At 39.5% G+C, this 19364-nt stretch overlaps 2 protein-coding genes across 3 annotated transcripts in view; both read right to left on the bottom strand.

Moving 5' to 3' along the window:
• LOC117418282 (metal transporter CNNM2) overlaps positions 1-6036 on the bottom strand; it is a 39756-nt gene extending 33720 nt beyond the window's left edge. Inside the window, exon 1 of one of the 2 annotated variants that reach the window (XM_034031175.3) lies at positions 4270-6036. In XM_034031175.3, coding sequence (XP_033887066.3) covers positions 4270-5752 — 1483 coding nt within the window. In that variant the 5' untranslated portion in view covers positions 5753-6036. The remainder of the gene's footprint in view (positions 1-4269) is intronic. The other variant, XM_034031176.3, reaches the window with a different exon arrangement.
• A 2712-nt stretch (positions 6037-8748) lies between these two features.
• as3mt (arsenite methyltransferase) lies at positions 8749-18832 on the bottom strand. The gene is made up of 11 exons (XM_058985264.1): positions 18719-18832; positions 18313-18367; positions 17334-17461; positions 16676-16826; positions 16083-16219; positions 15445-15514; positions 15192-15273; positions 14869-15000; positions 13068-13214; positions 12604-12734; positions 8749-9592 (listed from the first exon to the last, which is right to left on the bottom strand). Exons 1-11 carry the CDS (start codon positions 18742-18744, stop codon positions 9488-9490), a joined length of 1164 nt encoding a protein of 387 aa, XP_058841247.1. The 5' UTR covers positions 18745-18832; the 3' UTR covers positions 8749-9487.
• Positions 18833-19364: the final 532 nt, after the last annotated feature.

The raw sequence follows: 19364 nt of genomic DNA, 5'->3' as shown, positions 1-19364 counted from the left end.
TGTAAACATGTATCTGAACGATATGACCATCACTGGGAACTTCATGAACCAGATTCAACCAGCAGCAGCACCAGCAGCAGCTCGCTCACGCACTGGTTTAACAAGAGGAGTCACTGGGGAGCCCACTGAAGAAAGAGGACATTCTTCAAGCAGCAGCCTCCCCTGACTGAAGAATTACAGCCCCAATTAACAGAAATACTGTATTCATCTGCTAGCTCCCCAAGCACAGTCAGCACTTTCAGGCTGTACTTGCCGACTGGGGTTGTCAATGAATAAATCCCAGACCAGGACTATTTATATATATATATATATATATATATATATATATATATATATATATATATAATAAAAAACGCAATGCTGTACCATAATAAAACAGCAAACAAAACCTGGCAAGATTTGTGAGAAAAATGTAAGCCCAGATAATACAATATCATATAAAGAACAGGAACATAGCAACCAGCCAGCGTTATCATGGGGTCCAGGGTCAATAAGTGCATAAATATAAATAGCAGAATAGAAAACGGACATGTTTACATTACAGGAGAGACACACAGTAGAACCAATGTATGAGCTCTTCAAAAAGTTACAAAATCAGACAATTAAAACAGTTTCTGCAATAGTACATTTTTATTACTGAACATCAAATGGGTGAACTCAACAATTCTACAAAAGAATCATTCTTAGAAATGAAATACAGTTTTTATTATGGTGTGAATCACAGTGTCTCAAAAAATGCTCCAAGGACCAGTGCTGGTCTGTCATAGCTTACAATGATAGTCCCAATGATTATAAAACTTGTATAAGGGAGGCACAGAAACCTCAAGAACAGTCCCATGAGTGAGTGAATCAATCCCATTCTTTATTTTCATAGGTTTATGGAAGAAACAACAGATAAGAAAACCAAGACCCTTACTGCACATATTCAATTCTATACGAACATACAATTCTATGTGTAGCTTCCAACAGTATTTCTTTCCCTTATAAGTGGCAAGGAGTATCCTAATTGTGACTGTGGTGAAGTGCAATCCATCACACATCACAGATCACTGCCCAACACAAGCTTTTGCAGGAGTTACAAACGGAATCCATCTGACGACCCCAGATACCATCGAATGGCTTTCCAAACTCAATATACAGCTATACACTCAGCCCATTGCTTTTCAAACGCCATACGAAAGAAGAACGGTGTGCATTAGTATCCATCACAAAGCACAGCAAATGAGTTAAATGTGAAAAGCATGGTAAACTGCACAATTTACTACTCAAGAGCACATGGAGTTGGTTCATGGTAACGTTAAGAATCAGCTCCCAATATGCCAGCCTTGATACTGTAGAAGCTACAGTAGGTTAAACTGACCTGTGTGGACCTGGTCTGTATCCATGTTTTTTGGTTTGCTGCAGGTCAATAGTTTTTACATTGCTGTTAAAGTCACTGGCAGCCTGTCATTTCAGTGCTTGTCAGACTACACCCAAAGCACGAATGTCATGCTTTCCTGACACCACATGGTTCACTAATCGTCAGTTTTACACCCTGCATGTCACCAGCTGCTTGAGTTTTGAAGAAGTACAGAAGGACAGCTGAAAACAATGCGATGTTGTTTAACACGATTTAAAACCTTATGCTGCAGGGTCAAAGTAGCACTAACCATTAAAACTCCTGGACCTTGTTTAACTGTCCAGAACACATTTTTATATGGATTCTGGGTCTCTAGGGCTGAACTTATGTAAGGTAACAAAGGGTTTTTATGTTACATGTTTTACTGTAGGTGTCACATCAAAGGATTTGTTGGGTTAGGCAATAACATTCCTCAAGGACATCCTGGATAAAGACAGCATTTACCGCACCCAAAGATAAATGATCTAATCTCCTGATTTCAGCAATTATTCTGTAAGCGTGCATCTATAGGCTTTTCTAATGGTCCAGTTCTGTGGCCAATTCTTAAAGATCTATTCCCAGAAAAAAAAAATAATAATAAAATTAATCATAAATGTATTAAAAACTGGGTAATCCAACATCTTGCTTGTTAACCCCATGCCCTGTCCAGAGTCCTGAACCTCAGACTCAAGTCGTTTGATCAATTCCAATGCACTTTGTGGTGCAAGCATAATACAAATAAAGGGGACTATGCATTTTTGGTCAAATGACGATCCCCAGTGAGTTTGGGGAAATTCCACAGTAAGGCTGCGACAGAAAGTACATACCGGTATTCTGTTGCTTTGTGGTATCTTTCATCGCAATCATTTTATTCTATTGTGAACACTGTTTTAGAATTCTCATCCTGCAAATCATAAATTCCTCAAAACGAAATAGACAGGTTTGACGTGTAACAAACAGGTGGACGTGTAAAAGGTTCAAATCCTGTGATAAAAAAAGAAAGCCCCCAGTGGCCCAACCCAGACAATCAAAGCGTTAGGATTCCTTTGAATAAAACAGGAGACAAAACTTAACACTTTTGCTTCTGAAACTTTATAAAAAGTGTTCAACAATGTAAACAGGTCTGCAAAGAATCCATTGATAAAGTGTTTTATAAAATGACCGCCCTGGGGAAAGACTTGTTATTTATTATCCAAACAATCACATTCCAGGCCTTATCTCCACAATCACTGCAAAGGCTGTTTTTATCACACTGGGCAGGGATGCAAAAGGTAACCACAGCTTTAACCTGCAGGATTCGGTCTGCTCTGATAGCTCTGTAACTGCTGCAACACCAACATTCCCAGAAGAACAAAACCCTTTAAAAACAGCTCTTACTCTCAACGAAAGATTGATTAAAGCTACAGTGACCTTGCAGTAGTTTTGTTCCGCATTACTGAGTATTTAATGCCACTAATTTGACAAAACTATTAATAAAATCCTCACAAACGTTGTGTGCCTATGTGGATGAATGATTAAAACAAAAAGCTGCCACAGCTGAATTAAAAATTAGAGCTAATGTGATGAAAAAGGAGGACCATGATAACAACGGTTTGTACAGAATAGTATAAAATAAGAATTAGCAATGAGAGGTCCACAATATGACAAGCAAGTCTCCAAATATGGAGACAGATGGATGAACGGACTGAGAGACACCTCCAAGCATCTACAGAATTGGATACTCTCTAAATTATGTTTACATCAAGTTTCATGACATTTGGGTGAGTGGATCTCCAGATATGCAAACACCAGCAATGAGCATCAGATTCATCATCAAAATTTACGAGGATTAAGAAAAAACAAAGAAAACACTGGATAACTTTCATTGTTTGATAAAATCCCCCCATTGAATAAGCCTCTAATCCAAAGCCTTTTCAAAATTACAAAAATACTGCTTATATCTGTTTAATATTATAAATACAGCATGTTCCCTAGCACTGTTTGACAAACACAAAAAAAATATTTCTACTGTACCAAGGGTCAAAGGGAAGATGAAGGGAAGGTGCCAATATATATACCTTTTGCTAGATATACCCCCCCCCCCCCCCCCAAAAAACAAAACAAAAAACAAAACAACAATATCTGAGAATGGGGGTTGGGAAAACGCAATAAAATATGACAGCAGTGAAATCTAAAATACTAACAAATATTGTAAATATATCATTTAGTTTTACTTGCAAGAACCCAGACCCTGCGCATCGGCTGCTGCATGAACATGTACCATTAATGTAAGTCCCAAATTAATTACCGGGTCGACGGGCTAATATTACGTAACAGTAAATATTCGATTTTTTTATATGGGGGAACAATTCCTGACAAAGTACAATTAATTGGTTATATATATTATATATATATATATATATATATATATATATATATATATATATATATATATGCACGTCGGGCATGTGCAGGCAATGTAACAAGCTGATTTGGATCATGTCACATTAGATGCTGCTAGTGTATCTTGGTTTACGCAACGTTTTGGTTGTAATGTCATTTAAGCAATAGTTTTGCAGAGAAGAATAGAAATACAACCCATCAATGAATGAATGAAATAATAATAATAATAATAATAATAATAATAATAATAATAATAATAATAATAATTATTATTATTATTATTTGGCTTAATCCTGTATTTTTTCTTACATTTTGTGAACTCTGGGAAAGTGAACTCTGGGAATTAATAATAATAATAATAAGGTACTTGCCTTTCCGAGTCCGCAGGCACTGACATACAGCGAGAGCATCACTGCCCTTGAGCGCAAGAACGAACCCTTCCCATGGAGTTCACTTAAACCCAGTTAATAAACACATCAAACATAAAATACTGAACGGGTCGGTCCCACCTTTTTTGAACTCCTCCAGCATGGTATCCAGCTTGGTGTCATTGAATACAAAATGCAAGGGATGGCTGTAGAATTTGGTAATGGTTTTCAGTGGCGTGCTGTCGTCTGGGTCCACAAACGCCAGGTCTTTCACAAAGAGCAGGTCCACAATGTTGGATCGTTCCCCTTCAAAGACTGGGATCCGGGTATACCCACTCTCCATAATCTCTGACATGGTACTGAAGTCCAGTATGGCATCGCCAGCGATCATGAAGCAATCTCTTAAAGGTGTCATCACATCTTCCACTGTCTTAGTCCTGAGCTCCAGTGCTCCCTGGATGATGTTGAGTTCTTCCTTGACCAGGTCATTGTAGGGGTCTGTAACCCGGAGCATCTCCAGAAGCTTCTCTCTGTTGTACACAGTGCCAATCTCCTGCCCTAAAACGCAATCTAAAAGCCTGCTGACCGGGTATGAAGCAGGGAAGGTAAGCAGCATGAAGAATTTGGTCAAGAATATGGTATTGGCACCTACTGCCAACCCGTGTCTGGAACAGATCGCCTGGGGCACAATCTCCCCGAATATTACAATGCCAATGGTAGACACCACAACAGCAATCAATCCAGAGCCAGCAATGTCGTCCAGCAAAATGGTCAAGGTGGTGTTGACCAACACATTCCCCAGAAGAAGCGAGCAAAGCAAGTAATTCCCTTGACTCCTGACTGGCTCAATCTTCTTAGCATACGTCTTCTCCTTTTCAGTGCCACAGTTCTGGACAATCCGTAGTTCCATCGGGTCAAGGGCCATCAGACCCAAGTTCAACCCACTGAACATACCAGACAGACACAGCAAAAGCCCGATGAATATGACCTGCAACCAAAAAGGCAGCAGGAATTTTCGTTCTTCCACCACCACAACTTTGGTGTCATCTCCATCATGGTAGACCCATGTAGTCTCAGTCCAGGGATCATGCGCCCCTGCCACTGTCGGTGTGGGCATGGCTGTGCACAGGTAGTACGCTTTGCTCTTTTCCGTTTTCCGCAGAGGTTTGATTTCGATCTCCACAATCCCAGAGGTCCTTCTATTCAAGATTATTTTGGGCAAAATTATTATATCCGAGGTCCTTATGCCACAGGGATGAAAGCTGGAGGTGTCCTCTTTGCTTTTGTTATCTCCAGCAGTGCTATAGATATTGCCAATTACTTTGGTCCTTTCATGCTCGGTGAAAGCGATTTTGGACCACGTCTCGTTGTTGATATTTTGCCCATAGACCCTCAGCTTGACCCGGGTCCTCTCGCTCACCCGCAAAGACCCGCCGTCCATATATGAAACGTCGTCCGAGTCTTCCAGCCTCAGCCCTATGATGACCGTCTCCTCTGCACCTTCCTCGCCGCTGGATAAGCTCACCAAACAGCCGCTGACTGTGAAAAATACCAGAGCCAGAACTCGGACCCGGCTGATGGCCGCCATCTTTGAAGTGGGCAATGTAGCCGAGCGCTCTGCCATGTTGATATTGGGCAACAGCTTTTTTTAAAAGAAGTGGCTTTTAAAAATCACAGCCAATCGGCGTCAGGCTTCATCTCTGCTGCCGGTTCCCTGGCTCATGCATCAGACCTGTCCACTCGCACTACTCCTCTCGAGCTCCTCTGACAGAAAACCGAGCAGCGCGAGACCACTATGAATTTATGATCCTCGTGATATCTGCAGAGCGGCGGGCCAGTCTCCCAATCCCAGAGACGAGCCGAGAGGAGGCGGGGACATGTTCTTCCACCACAGCCAACGAGAAAATAAAAAAGAAAAATTACATAAAGGCGGAGTCAGCTTACACCATCCCTCGTGACTTGTTTCGATGGGAGACAACCAATGAGAAGTCGCAGGCGGTGGTTCCGAGAAAGGGGAGGGTGAAACGCAGACCAATCGTCGAATTGCTTTCGCGCTCTTCCTGAAAAATCTGGCGGTGGGACGCCCGCATGCTGCTGCAGGTGGATGAATTTAATGACAGTGTTCTTGTATCCCGGAGCTGGCTGCGCTTGCTGCTCCCGGCTGCTAGAGAAACGCCTTCCCAGAGTTTGCTGCGCTGGCTGCTCTCAGTTTGACGTCACGTTGCTACTAGTAACGCCTTCTCCAAACCTATGGGAAACTAACCAGCAACATCACCTATTTATACTCTCGGTGCATAATTAATGACGTATTCTATTTGTTTGATGTACATAATGAAACGTAATTACATTTAATGATTTCGTTTATCACAATGCATCGCACATGGGGATTGCATTCATTTGCAGTCCATTATAACTGTAGTTAGTTTCTGGATTATCAGACTATACAGAGTCAGTTTGATATAATTGTTGAACATTAATTTTATTGTAACAGTATACATTACTTATCATGGATTATTAGTACATTATGTTTAATTTACTATGAATTACTATGTTATATTGATTAATTCATTTATTCATGTGGGTAACACTTTAAAATAAGTGTCTGTAATTCATGATGAATTGTGTATGAACTAAATTTATCAGCATGATAAAACAGGAATTCATGACACTTCTAATTCTAATAGTTTAATTCCGTGTTCGCAATTCATGATGAATTACATATAAACAGACACTTATTTGAAAGTGTTATCATTTATTTACTATAGCGTTGACAAGGCTATTCACCCTTCTTTGCATGAAGATAACATGTCGCTCCCAGCAGTAGTTTTAGTCGCTATTTGAATTACGATTTGCAGGTCAGTCATGATCTCTGCATCGTCTCTGGTTCACAGCCGCAGCCAGCCTCCCGCACCAACCTTTCAGAGCTGCTGTGGGCTGTGCAGGATCTGCACAGATTTCAGCGGGTGGAGTTTAATGAGGTCACGCAGCAGCCCTCAAAGAACACGCATTTGTGCAGAACTGCGCTAGAACACAACCAAGGCTTCAGCTACGCTACTCTGTGTGCGTTTGTTTTGTACTTTGTACTGTTTGCATTTCAGAGCTGCTTTTTTTTCTCTGAACGGCGACAGTGCTCATTTGCACAGAACATAGCGGAACATTAGTAAGAGAAGAGACATTTACCTCGTCGTAGTCCCAGGATAGTACTGCTTATACAAGCAATGCAGTATGCAGGTGCGTTTACTGTAGACATACATTGCGCGACATATGAAATGCTAACGTATCATTCAGAATACATTTAAAATACGTTTCAATACGGTATTCTGCTGTTAGACGATTATTTTGATATTCATATTTGCAACACAGAATTGTTATTGTTATTATTGCATTGGAAAATACGTCTGCCTGTCAGAAACACATTCAACCCCCTGGTTACCACACGCGCACTAATCTGCTTCTTGTCAGCAACATTAATGGTTACAAGTTAACTGGCTGACCACAAGACTAGTTAGTTTAACCCCACGACAAACGTGGCTCAACATTTCTAGAAATGGTAGGAAGCCAGTTTCAAAGGGTCAGTTCATTTTAACAAGATAAACGACTGGTTGTTTTGTACTTAACACATCAGCATATTGTTCACAGAATTGTAACCCAAACTTGAAATAAAACGTTTAGTTTACATATTTACATTGCACTGCGTATACTCTGCGAATCAACGTAGCAATGGGGTGTTCCAATGCAAATAAAACGAAGGGGAGGTTTTGCTCATATAGTAGTCGATAAAGGGCGTGGTTTTGTTAATATACAGTCTAGTAATGCAAAGATACACAGTATTATGGTGTGTGAACTATGCATCAGCTGCAGAGTCACTTACAATTACGTCTCACCCAAAAGACGGAGCACAAGGAGGTTAAGTGACTTGCTCAGGGTCACACAATGAGTCGGTGGCTGAGGTGGGATTTGAACCGGGGACCTCCTGGTTACAAGCCCTTTTCTTTAACAACTGGACCAAACAGCTTCCTGTAGTAGAACTTAGTCAATATATTTTAACTACCGTTTTTCAGTCATAACTCCGAAAGTACTATGTAAAATTTAAGGGGTTGGCCGGGGGCGGCTGCATACGGGTTGTAACTAATTAAAGTATTTCATAAGTCGTAATAGTATTGCACATTTATTGACAAAGTAGATCTCATACATGCAGGGTTGAAAGAACCACATGTATTTAATATAAAGAACACACCGATTACCTGGTACCATGTGTTATAATGAAAATAAACTTATTTCACACATTTCTCGACGCAAGGTTTCTCAATGTCTTCATTACTGAAGTTATGTGGCGCAGATACATTTACTGTGAAAGAAATTAGGAGATGCAACAGGTCAAGGCATGCAAAGTGCGAGCCTTCTCGAACCTGGTTTGGTATCACAGCGAATGGGAGGGCGCCGCAGGGTTATGGAATGGGTTCATGAACCCTATCTTTAATGTGTTACCTGGGAGCTTCTTACCGTACTTCCGATATTAAGGTTGATCTTACGGTGCTCTCATAATATTTAATTTTAAGTACGTTTGTTTGTGTGCTAGTTTATTTATTTACACGGGTGTGTTAGACGTTATCAACTACATTGTTGATTGTAGCATTTTGTTTAATAGACCTTTGTTTTGCAGTTACTATTATACTTGTGACCTCTGGTGGTGGTAGCAGGTAATACAGAAAACAATTCTGGTCAAAAATCACAGGCCAATAACAGTTTCATGGTTTTAAAAAAAATGCAAACTGAGTGTTATGTAGTTAATTATTTGATACTGATCGTCTCATACTATGACCGATAACACTTAATAGCAGCTTCATTATTCTCTTCTATACCCCCCATGTAGCTTTGCTTGCTAAAGGCCTGTCGGTACAAAGGAACTTGTATGGCATGGACTCTGAAACCACATTGCATATCAATGGCAACTTGCTTATATGACCCATCATAAAACCTTTCAGCGCACATTTTTTTAGTATCATAAACCAGTAAAATCCCAAAACAGTCGTGCTGTTAACACAGAAAACCAAGCATTACAAATCAATGCAATACTCCTAGATCAGCTTTAAGATTGATCACATAATCAACATCATTATTCTTACACTGCATCCAGTGGCATGGCATTTGTTTTGCCAATCAGGGTTTAAAGGTGATCTTGAGTTTAGGTTTCAAGAGTAGCCACATGGTTAGGTTTTACAGCAGTGCAAAAACGGATTCAGGTGCAGGCACTACAACTTGAAATAAAAAATGCTGTTAACATAAAGCCATATTGACAATCATTGTAAACTGAACAGGATGCTCTGGCTTGAATTCCTGGTGCATGATGGTCCTTGATTTAGGCGCATCCAGAGGCTTTTGTTCCACAGCACCCTCCTGTGGCTGGTTTGATATCAGCAGGTTCCAGGCGTTTTGCCAGCTCAAATGGGTTCACAATAACTTCCTGTAGGGTAAAAACAACAAAAAATAACATAACGAGAAAATCCTTATCAGAATTTCGACAATATTCAATTATGTTATGGCTTATTTAGTGAAAATGACAAAGTTTAAAAATGTAACATTTTAATTGAAATCTCTTATCCAATACAATTGCCACAAGACATGCCTTTTGTGATCTTTAATGACAGAAGAATGTCACTTATCTTATCTTCGTGTGGACACAGTCTGGATTTAAACATTTTGTATGAACAGCACACTGACATTTTTATGACTTTGTTTAGAGTTCAGACAGTCACTTGTATTCTGACCCTCAAGCAGAACAAACAGAACAGTAGGGCGTTTGTAAACTTTTTTTATGTTCTTATATGTCTTATATATGTGTGTGCATGCTGAACACTTATTTTTAGTAACATATGTATATTTTTTTAAAATGTAAGGATATTTTACATACCTTATTGAATCAAAAATCAATTTCTCTTCACACTCTGTTCTTAATTAAACGTTTCAAATCAATGGACATGTACCTAAATCTTTGTGTCGGAAAATGACTACTAGGCAAATTCCAGCGTAATCTGAAAATGCACTATGTGATTGTGGTTCATTGTCTTCCAGTCCCATATTTAGTGGAGTTACAAACACAGCCTATGCCCAGAACTAGGCGTAGTGTAGAGTGCAGTGGTTCTCACAGCGGGGATCGGAACACCTTGCGGGTTCATAAATGTTTCGGGGGGTGTGAAACAACCATATCACACGCAGTCCAGCTGTGGTGCATTGCAGCAGCTCATTTATAGAATGTAGCCATTGCATTTTAAAACGCTAAGCATTTTTTTCCTACATTTAATAGCATCATACATACAACATTTTCTCCTTTGCCAGTTTCTGCACAAGGTTCCCAACCCTCCCTCCCCCACTTCATACTCACACTCACTCTGCAGATGAGGCATGGAATCACATGCCAGAGTTGCCTTGCAAATAATTAACAACCCATGTCTCGGGAATGTGGTGCCCCCATGAAGTAACCCTTGCTTAATCATTATCTTTGATGATGACATTAGTGCTTTTTCAGGGATGCTCCTTTCCATGTAATTTCCTAAACATTTAAACTTTATGATTACATATTATTTAACCTTGCCTTTGGGATATGTACAGTATAAAAATGGGTCTCATCACTATTGGGGGGGAAATGCTCACTGTTGATAAATGCAGTAATTAATATGCAATTTACTTTTCTGCAGACTGTAGCCAAAATAAAACAGTGTAAGACACAGCCTTGGTAAATGATACTGACATTTTTTAGGGGTGTGGAACGCATGTCTGCTTGGAATGCATGTGGTCTGACCGTGTTTCCATGTTAAGTACCATAAAACTTCAAATAATTGCCGGGTTTCAGATAATTGCCTGTCTCCAATACGCGCCTGGTCTGCTGGCAAATACTGTAAATAACCGCCGGGTCTCTATTAAACGCTGGCTCTATTAAACGTCGGGTCTCTGTCATTGCCATTGAAGCTGAGAAAGCTGAGGAGCAGCTTGAGTGTAATGAACTGCTAATAAGTGACAGCGAGGAAAGTGACTCTCAGGATTAATAAATAATAATAGAAAACGTAATTTAAGGTAGGCCTACATGTAATGCATATTTGTTTAATGCAGTTATTAAGTTATTATGATAATTTTAAGCGTGCTGAAAGTAAGCCAGAAACAAACCTCTTGGTGTATTGTAACGTGTTTTGTTGTATTAACAATGTACAAGTTTGAGATTAAACAATCAATTATTTTTGATAACGATACTTACTGCTTTTATTGTTCATAGTTTGTATTATTATTATTATTGTGCTGTAAGCGTAGGATACATGCCTATGTTCTGATATCTACAGGGCTTTTTCCTTTTAGTGGATTTAACTATTATTATTATTATTATTATTATTATTATTATTATTATTATTATTATTATTAACAATGGTAGATCTAATTCATACTTCTTGTTAATTTTCCAACATTTTGCAAACCGTATCCTTGTTAACCAGTGCATATAAAAAGACTGTAAAAATACTTTTACTTTATACTTGAGGGTGTACAATACAATGTCATTTTGTTATAAAACAAAACTGTTACTTAGTTCCCACTGACACACAACCTTTTAACAAAGTTGCTGGAATGTTTAAATTGAGTTACAATGTTGCTACAAGGTTGTGTGTTAGCGGCTTCTCAATGACCGCATGAAGCATGTGAAGCTAGAGATCGGATATAAACGTAGGTCTCAAATAAACGCCGGTCTCCAATACTCGCCGGGTCTGCTGGCAAATATTGTAAATAAACGTCGGAGGCATTTATGAAGTTTTACGGTATTCTAATCAAAACACATATTCTATTTAGAGTGGTATGTGCAGACTGATAATGCGCTTATAAAAAGACAAGGTTACATTTCTAGGACACCCATCTGCTTGGCCTTGGTGGTTTAGCTGGTACGCACAGTGCTGGCCATGCAGCTTACATTCAGCATTCTTACCATGACAAATATGACTGAAAAGTCAGAATATTATACTTCTGAACGAACAACACAGAACAATAATTTCCCAGAAGCAAACTAAACCGGCTGCCAGACAGCTTCCTAAATGCAGGTAGTGTGTTAATAAGACAAATATCTGCTGCATTTTATTTTTAATGTATATTTACACTATTCTTTCAGAAATTAGAATTTTCACAGGGAACTACATATTACATGGTAATAGGTAAATTTCAAGGAAAACGTGAAATCTGTGATAACTGTAAAAACAATACAGCCTTAACCATGAGGAATACATCAGGGAGAAATACCACATTGAACAAATCTAGACAACAATTATACATTAGTTAACTTAGATGTCACACCCAGGCCAAGTTTTGTTATCAGCCATCAAATACAAATGGCTTTCACTCACCAACGATCTGGGCGAGTACTGAACAGGTTGGAAACAGCTAAATAACCTGTTAATACATGCACAAGGGACCCTATTTAAGACAGTATGCCCAAAAACAAACCTTTGGTTTCGCTGGACAACATCCAACATCTGCCGCTGCGCCTTCCTCTACAGGGCGGATCATGAAGTCATCTGCAAACCTGGAACTCCTCAGAATGGCTGCTGCATCCCCATCCACCACCATCGCGTCTCCTTCCTGTGGGAGCGATGAAGAAAACAATGACAATTCACATGTTAGTTATACACGTAATAAACGTGGCGAGTGAACAGCATTCTTAACATTTTTTTTTATAAGCTCATTGTATTATCAGAGCCACACCCAAGCAAAGGGCTGAACAGAACTGACTATGGAAAGCAAATGAGATATCAGTCCGTCTTTCTGTACACAAGGAATATTGAATTCATTAAAATAGGTCATTTGTACCATTAATCAAGAACATGAAAATAGACCACCTCGTATAATGATAAGCAGACAGTTTAAGACAGGACTTCGTTTGTAAAGGTAGCTGGGAATTACTTAGACACTCCCCTTAAAAGTGTAGTTAGCATCAAACTCCAAAAACTTTTCCCAGTTGGTGATGGAGCCATTGTAAATGACCTGGGACCTCTCCTTGGGACAGCTCTTTGGGACTTTAAAGAGGCGGTACGTTGCAGAAACAAATCTGTAGTCACCTGTTGTGATGAGACAGAATTGGAATGATTAAAAAAAATTAAATCTGTTAAACTGGCTGCTGGCGACACATGGCTCTTGTAACAATTGTAGCCTTGGTTTTAACCATTGGCCAGTTGTGTAGCAATGCTAGGAACCGTGTATCTTTCTGGAAACATTGAATTTGGCCAAATTGCTCGTAAAATCTTAAGGGAAATTTCCACATAAAACCAAAATTCCAAGCCTGCTTGGAGCTTATAGGAGAATACCTTCACAATGGCTACATGCTCAATGTATCAAGCGGGGGTGTACATTTCTATACTCTGTTGCAGTATGTGGAGAACATGGGAAAAGCTAGATACTGTATTTGGCACAGATTCCCATTCAATCAGCCCTGCTTAGTTTAGTTCTCTCCTGGGGAATTCGAGGGTATGAAAATTAGACATATTTTTAATGTACAATATACAGAAAGAATGCCTGCATTGATATTTGTGACGACCATACATGGAAGTGAAGCCTTCATTTGAGCTTTTATAAACTTTATAGGACAAATAGCTTAAAGGTTACAACACTTTTCTACAATTACTCCAGCCCACAGATTTCAGGGATAGATATCTCAAGAACCATTGTCCAGGAGGAGCTGAGATTTGGAACAATGGAATGTTCTCATGAACATGTAATACTGTTTTTAGGATTGTTTTAAGTGTGTTTGTCCCGTTTTAATTATTTGTCTACTTTTGTCATTGATTATGTTACTTCTTGCCACCTTCTCCTGCCATGATGACTTGTCTCTTCACTTGGGCTAGGGGTATCACAATTTCTTGGCTTGTGCAATTTAACCCTAGTTATTTATCACTCTGGCAAAGTCAAGCGTGATAACCTGGAACACAAAATCAGAAGTTTCTCAGCAGACCTAGATATTATCAGGATGAACAGTAGCAGGTTATGATTTAGATGTTCATGCTTAAAGGAGTGGTAACTAAAATCACTCTTATTATGCCCTATCAACTTTTATAATTGTATTACTGCTGTTGTTACATCCTGTCAGCTTTTATAACTGTATTATTGCTGTTATTACGTCCCGTCAGCTTTTATAACTGTATCACTGCTGTTAGTACCTCCTGTCAGCTTTTATAACTGTATTACTGATGTTATTACATCCCGTCAGCTTTTATAACTGTATTACTGCTGTTATTACATCCCATCAGCTTTTAAAACTGTATTACAGCTGTTATTACGTCTCGTCAGCTTTTATAACTGTATTACTGCTGTTATTACATCCCGTCAGCTTTTATAACTGTGTTACTGCTGTTATTACATCCTGTCAGCTTTTATAACTGTATTACTGCTCCCCTGTTTGTTGTTCTGGGAATCATTTGGGTCATCAGTTTTTTTTAGGTTAATTTAGGATATTTCACAACACTAAAGATAAACGTAGTTTATGATAAACTGCTGTTATGATACAGCTCCTATGAAGTCAAACCGCAATCAAGGTATAGTTAGCTTGCAGGGTTATAACACACTTTTATAGTACTATGGCGTGCAGTCAATGCCAGGTACAGAATGACTTTTCTGTTTTCAGGAGAGATGTTAAGCAGGTCTGTAGTTGTCGTAGTATTTCTGTGTGTGTGATGATCACATGTAGGTGCACAGCATCCGACTCTCTCTTCCACTCACCCACAATGCTCCCGAGTTCCTTGTTGCCAATGGCGATATGACTGGCAGTGACCAGTCGTGGGGGGGAGAAGCCCACCTCTTGAGCCAATCGAACAAGATCCTCCCACCAGAGGGCCCCGCCCAGACACTCCCCTGGTAACAGAGAAGCATGTTTTCAGTTGAGGACAGATTTGGAGCTCTTAATATTTACTAACAGGTTATTCTTTTTTCCCCAGGAGTTAGGCATCTACTGTGTGAAAATTGTGGCATTGTTAATGCATCTAACGTTTTAGTTTAACGTTTTAAAAATGACAGAGCTGCCTGATCTTTTCCATTGCACGTACCCCATAATACTTTGTGTTCCCTAATCTCCTTAGTCAGAGCTTGGTTGCTGTAGACATCACTGAAATACATCTCTCCACCGTCCTGGAAAGTGAGAGAAAAAAAAAGAACCCTTTTCAATTCCCATTAATGAAAGCATGACACAAGCAATAACACACATACTCACAGCATTGTCCCTTTGAACACAACGGCTGGCACTCAACAGTTTGACTATTGATGAATATGAGCTGAAAAGCTCTGGTCTGGTCACTGTACCTTCAGCACACGGTAAGCTTCTCTCAGTACAGCTGCCTTATCTGGAGACAGGTTAACCACACAGTTTGAGCTGCAATGAAATCAAACACATTACGTAATCAGCCACGTAAAAAAATTCACAAAAAAAATCTATACTAGTCACTAGTTGCATAATAAAGTGGAGATAATCTTTCAAGAGTTTCTAAAATTATGCAATCTTCAAATACAAAGTTCTGTCATTTATTGGAAGAAATTACATAGTGTAATGATAACATGGTATAGCATGGAGAGTTATAGTAAGGCACATTAAAAAAAGGCCAAAACATGGCAAACTAAGGTAAACTGTGTTAAATGCATAATAACCATGGGAAAAGCACAGGAATACTGATAAATGACTTTGCAAATTTACTGTGGTAAACTTTTACAAGGAGTACCTGATTAACACACATGTACTTTGTCCTGTAGGAAGATTAAGAAGTTGTCTGCCTGCTTGAAGCCTTCAACTACGAGCTGAAGAGTAGAACTTGTGAAGAATATTTGTCAGAGCTGAATGCTGCCAACTGACATTTTGCCAGACTACAACCACAGTCTGATTACACTGCAGTTACAGGGGGAGACAATGCAGAAATCTGAACAGAAATGAAAACCCCTTCACCTACATGATTATGTCATAGCTGCTGTCTTTCAGTCCTGCCTCTCCCAGCAACTCCATGAATCCCTGAACGAAATCCACATTTGGTTTCTTAAAGCCAAACTTCTCGGTGTGGTAATCAATGTGCTTCCTCGCCACTGCAAGCTGCAAGTGACAAGAGACTTATGGTTAGCAAACATGTCAACCAGAGGGTTTTTTTTTTCCAAATTCAAGCCTTGAAGATTCATTTCGTCACTGGTCCAGGCTTCAGTTAAAATGGTATCTGAATGAATCTCTGCTGTGGGACGCACCTCTGTATTTTTTTTTTTTTGGGGGGGGCACATTATAGAAATGGTCACCCAAGTCAAATAATTTCTGCTGCAAAGACACTCTGCGCTCCAAATGTGCAGAATAGAAAGCGTCACTGACGGCGAGAAAAGGGGACCCTGCAAAGAGGGTTGCTAATGGGGGTGTGACTGGTACTGATTTGCAAAAATATACAACCTTTTTCAGAAATAACACATCAGTTTTTGTGCTTACTTTGATTCATGATTTGTCACAGATTTAAATCAGGAATCTGAACTGGGGGGGGGGGCTTAAGGCCCCTCTGGCTGTCAGTACCTGCTCCTCAGTCATGTCGATGCCGGTGACGTGGCCCTTCTCCCCGACCAGCTGGCTCAGCATATAGCAGTCCTGCCCGCTCCCACAGCCCAGATCCAGAACATAGCAGTTCTCCAGAGACTCGGGGACCACCAGCCCGCACCCATAATACCTGGACGAGACACATTGCTTAAACTACTCTTAAGAGACACAGCATTAAACGACCATGAGAAGCTTCAAGCACATTTTGTTCTCATTCACTGTTATTGTTTAAGTCGATTATTTTTCTGTTATATAATTGTAAGATGATTCAGAAGAATCTGATTTCCTTATGGAATGCTGAACTGATCAATGAAAAGCCATATACCCTTAAGCCCATATACCTACATAATAGTCATCAAGGCAAGGGAGGCTACACCAAGATAGGAGCATATTTAAAAGACATTTGTAGTCCACTGAAAAGACGAGTGTTTTTTTTTTTTGCCTTTTAGATATATTGTATATCATAAGGCAAATGTATTGAATTGTATTGAAATTAAAGGGTTAACACACTTTAGTCAATACAGAAAAAAACAGTTCAACCATGTCTTGATGGTATGCCACTTTTGCTGCCTCAACCACCATCAGTGGTCTTATTTGTAAAATATAACAATCATCTGTATTCTTTTTTTTCAAACACCTGGAGGTGACTTCAGGGTGGACATCTTTCAAGGCTTTCCGAATGAATGCTGGTTTGGGTTTGGCTGAGGTCGTGCAAACATTTGTCTGAAGATCCTCACTTTTCTGCAGCTGCTTTCCATAGTAATCCTGTGAGACAGACACTCAAGTTCACAATCCAAGATTCCATTTTCATTCCTCTATATTATCAACCTACAAAGAGAAGCCGCTGACACACACAGTGTGCGACTAAAGACAGCAAACTCACTGACAGCAAGGAACTTGTAACTGAATACATAGTAAATGCCTGAAATAAGTATAGAGGCTACTAGAAAGCAAATTAACCCATTCTCCCCAGGCCACCTCAGATTTCTACCAAACTCATTTCAGTGTAGTGGCATGTCTATTAGTCACATTGCCCTTTTAGCTTCCTGTGTTCATTATTAACATTTCTTTTGTATGTCCAGATTCTTAATAACCTAAAGCAGTGCAATTTAACAAAACAGGTAGCTTGAATATGGCAATGGTCAGGTGGGGATGTTCTTAGAGATGTTTAATTGGAGAGAGAATGCCCTTATTATGCAATTTGTGGCACTCCATGTCTGTTGCATGTATTATGCTACTATCATGTATTATGCACTTTCCACTGCATTTAATGTATTATGCTTTTTTACTGTATATTATTATTAATTTCTTACCCGATGCCCTTATCCAGGGCGAGTTACAATTGTTACAAGATATCACATTATTTTTACATACAATTACCCATTTATACAGCTGGGTTTTTACTGGAGCAATCTAGATAAAGTACCTTGCTCAAGGGTACAGCAGCAGTGTCCCCCACCAGGGATTGAACCCACGACCCTCCGGTTAAGAGTCCAGAGCCCTAACCACTACTCCACACTGCTATATAATATACATGTGTATCATGTATAATGCATTTCTCTGTATTTAAAGTAGGATGGATTTCTTGTATAACAATAAAAAATATAGAACATTACCTTTACATCACTGTGAATGATCTTTGCTTCGGAGCCACACGCAGGCACAGAATCGCTGTATGAGAATTCAGGATTAATCTTTACATTGCTGTGTACTTGTTAACGGGCAATCGAATCGATCTTTAAACAGCCTCGTACCTTACAAACAACACCACAATACACAGAGATTTCCTGCAATATACATTTTGTAACAGACGTACTACGCTACAGTATATACTTCTTAAAGAAATCGCTTATGCACAATACAGTACAGTGCCCGACATGCACAAACAGAAACGTGCTGATCTTGTACCTTATACCTTGTACTGTACAGACCCGTGCAAGACTAACGGCGTTTAAAATAGAAATGACAAGAAACTATTAAACAAATGGTGTATTTTCTTCTAACCCCGTGTTTGCAGTTTACCTGCTCTTTGCACAACACCCCGACATTCTGCTTCTATCTCGAAGACAACGTAATCTCTCCCAGCAGCAGTACAACTACAGGCAAACGCGTACCCACAATGCTTTGCAAACATGCAGTTCATGAAATACAAAGTGCAAACTCTGTTTGAACATATAATCTGCTTTTGATAACAAAGCGTGCTACAGAATGGCAGATTCCAATCGTCATCAGATACCTAAAATGAGTGCAGCAGAAACAGCTAGAATAGAGTGTTCCGTGGACAAAAATAAAGCCTCGCCAGCGGCAGTGCATACATGATAGAATGGTTTGTAAAATGGATATGCATAGTTGTTGCAAAGTTGAAAACGTACATTTCATTAATATGGCCAGAGGTCAAAACAATGCAGTAGTGAACTGTTTTTTTTTTTTTTTACAATCCCAGAACACAGCTAAGTAACAAATACCAAACAGTATCTCACAAGAGTTCCATCTAGGATGCAGAAAGAAAACAAAATCACATGACCTTAACATGGCAGCCACCTCAGATTGTCTTTGAGGTAGTGAGGTTATGAGGGACTTTGACAGAGGTATCATGCAGAAGCCACAGAAAGTATGAACTACATATGGTAGCTATATAAATACTGCTGAAATATGAAATATGCATCTA

Source organism: Acipenser ruthenus, chromosome 13 (assembly GCF_902713425.1).
Source record: "Acipenser ruthenus chromosome 13, fAciRut3.2 maternal haplotype, whole genome shotgun sequence".
NCBI classification, from domain to species: domain Eukaryota; kingdom Metazoa; phylum Chordata; class Actinopteri; order Acipenseriformes; family Acipenseridae; genus Acipenser; species Acipenser ruthenus.
This window is presented reverse-complemented; position numbering and strand designations above follow the sequence as displayed.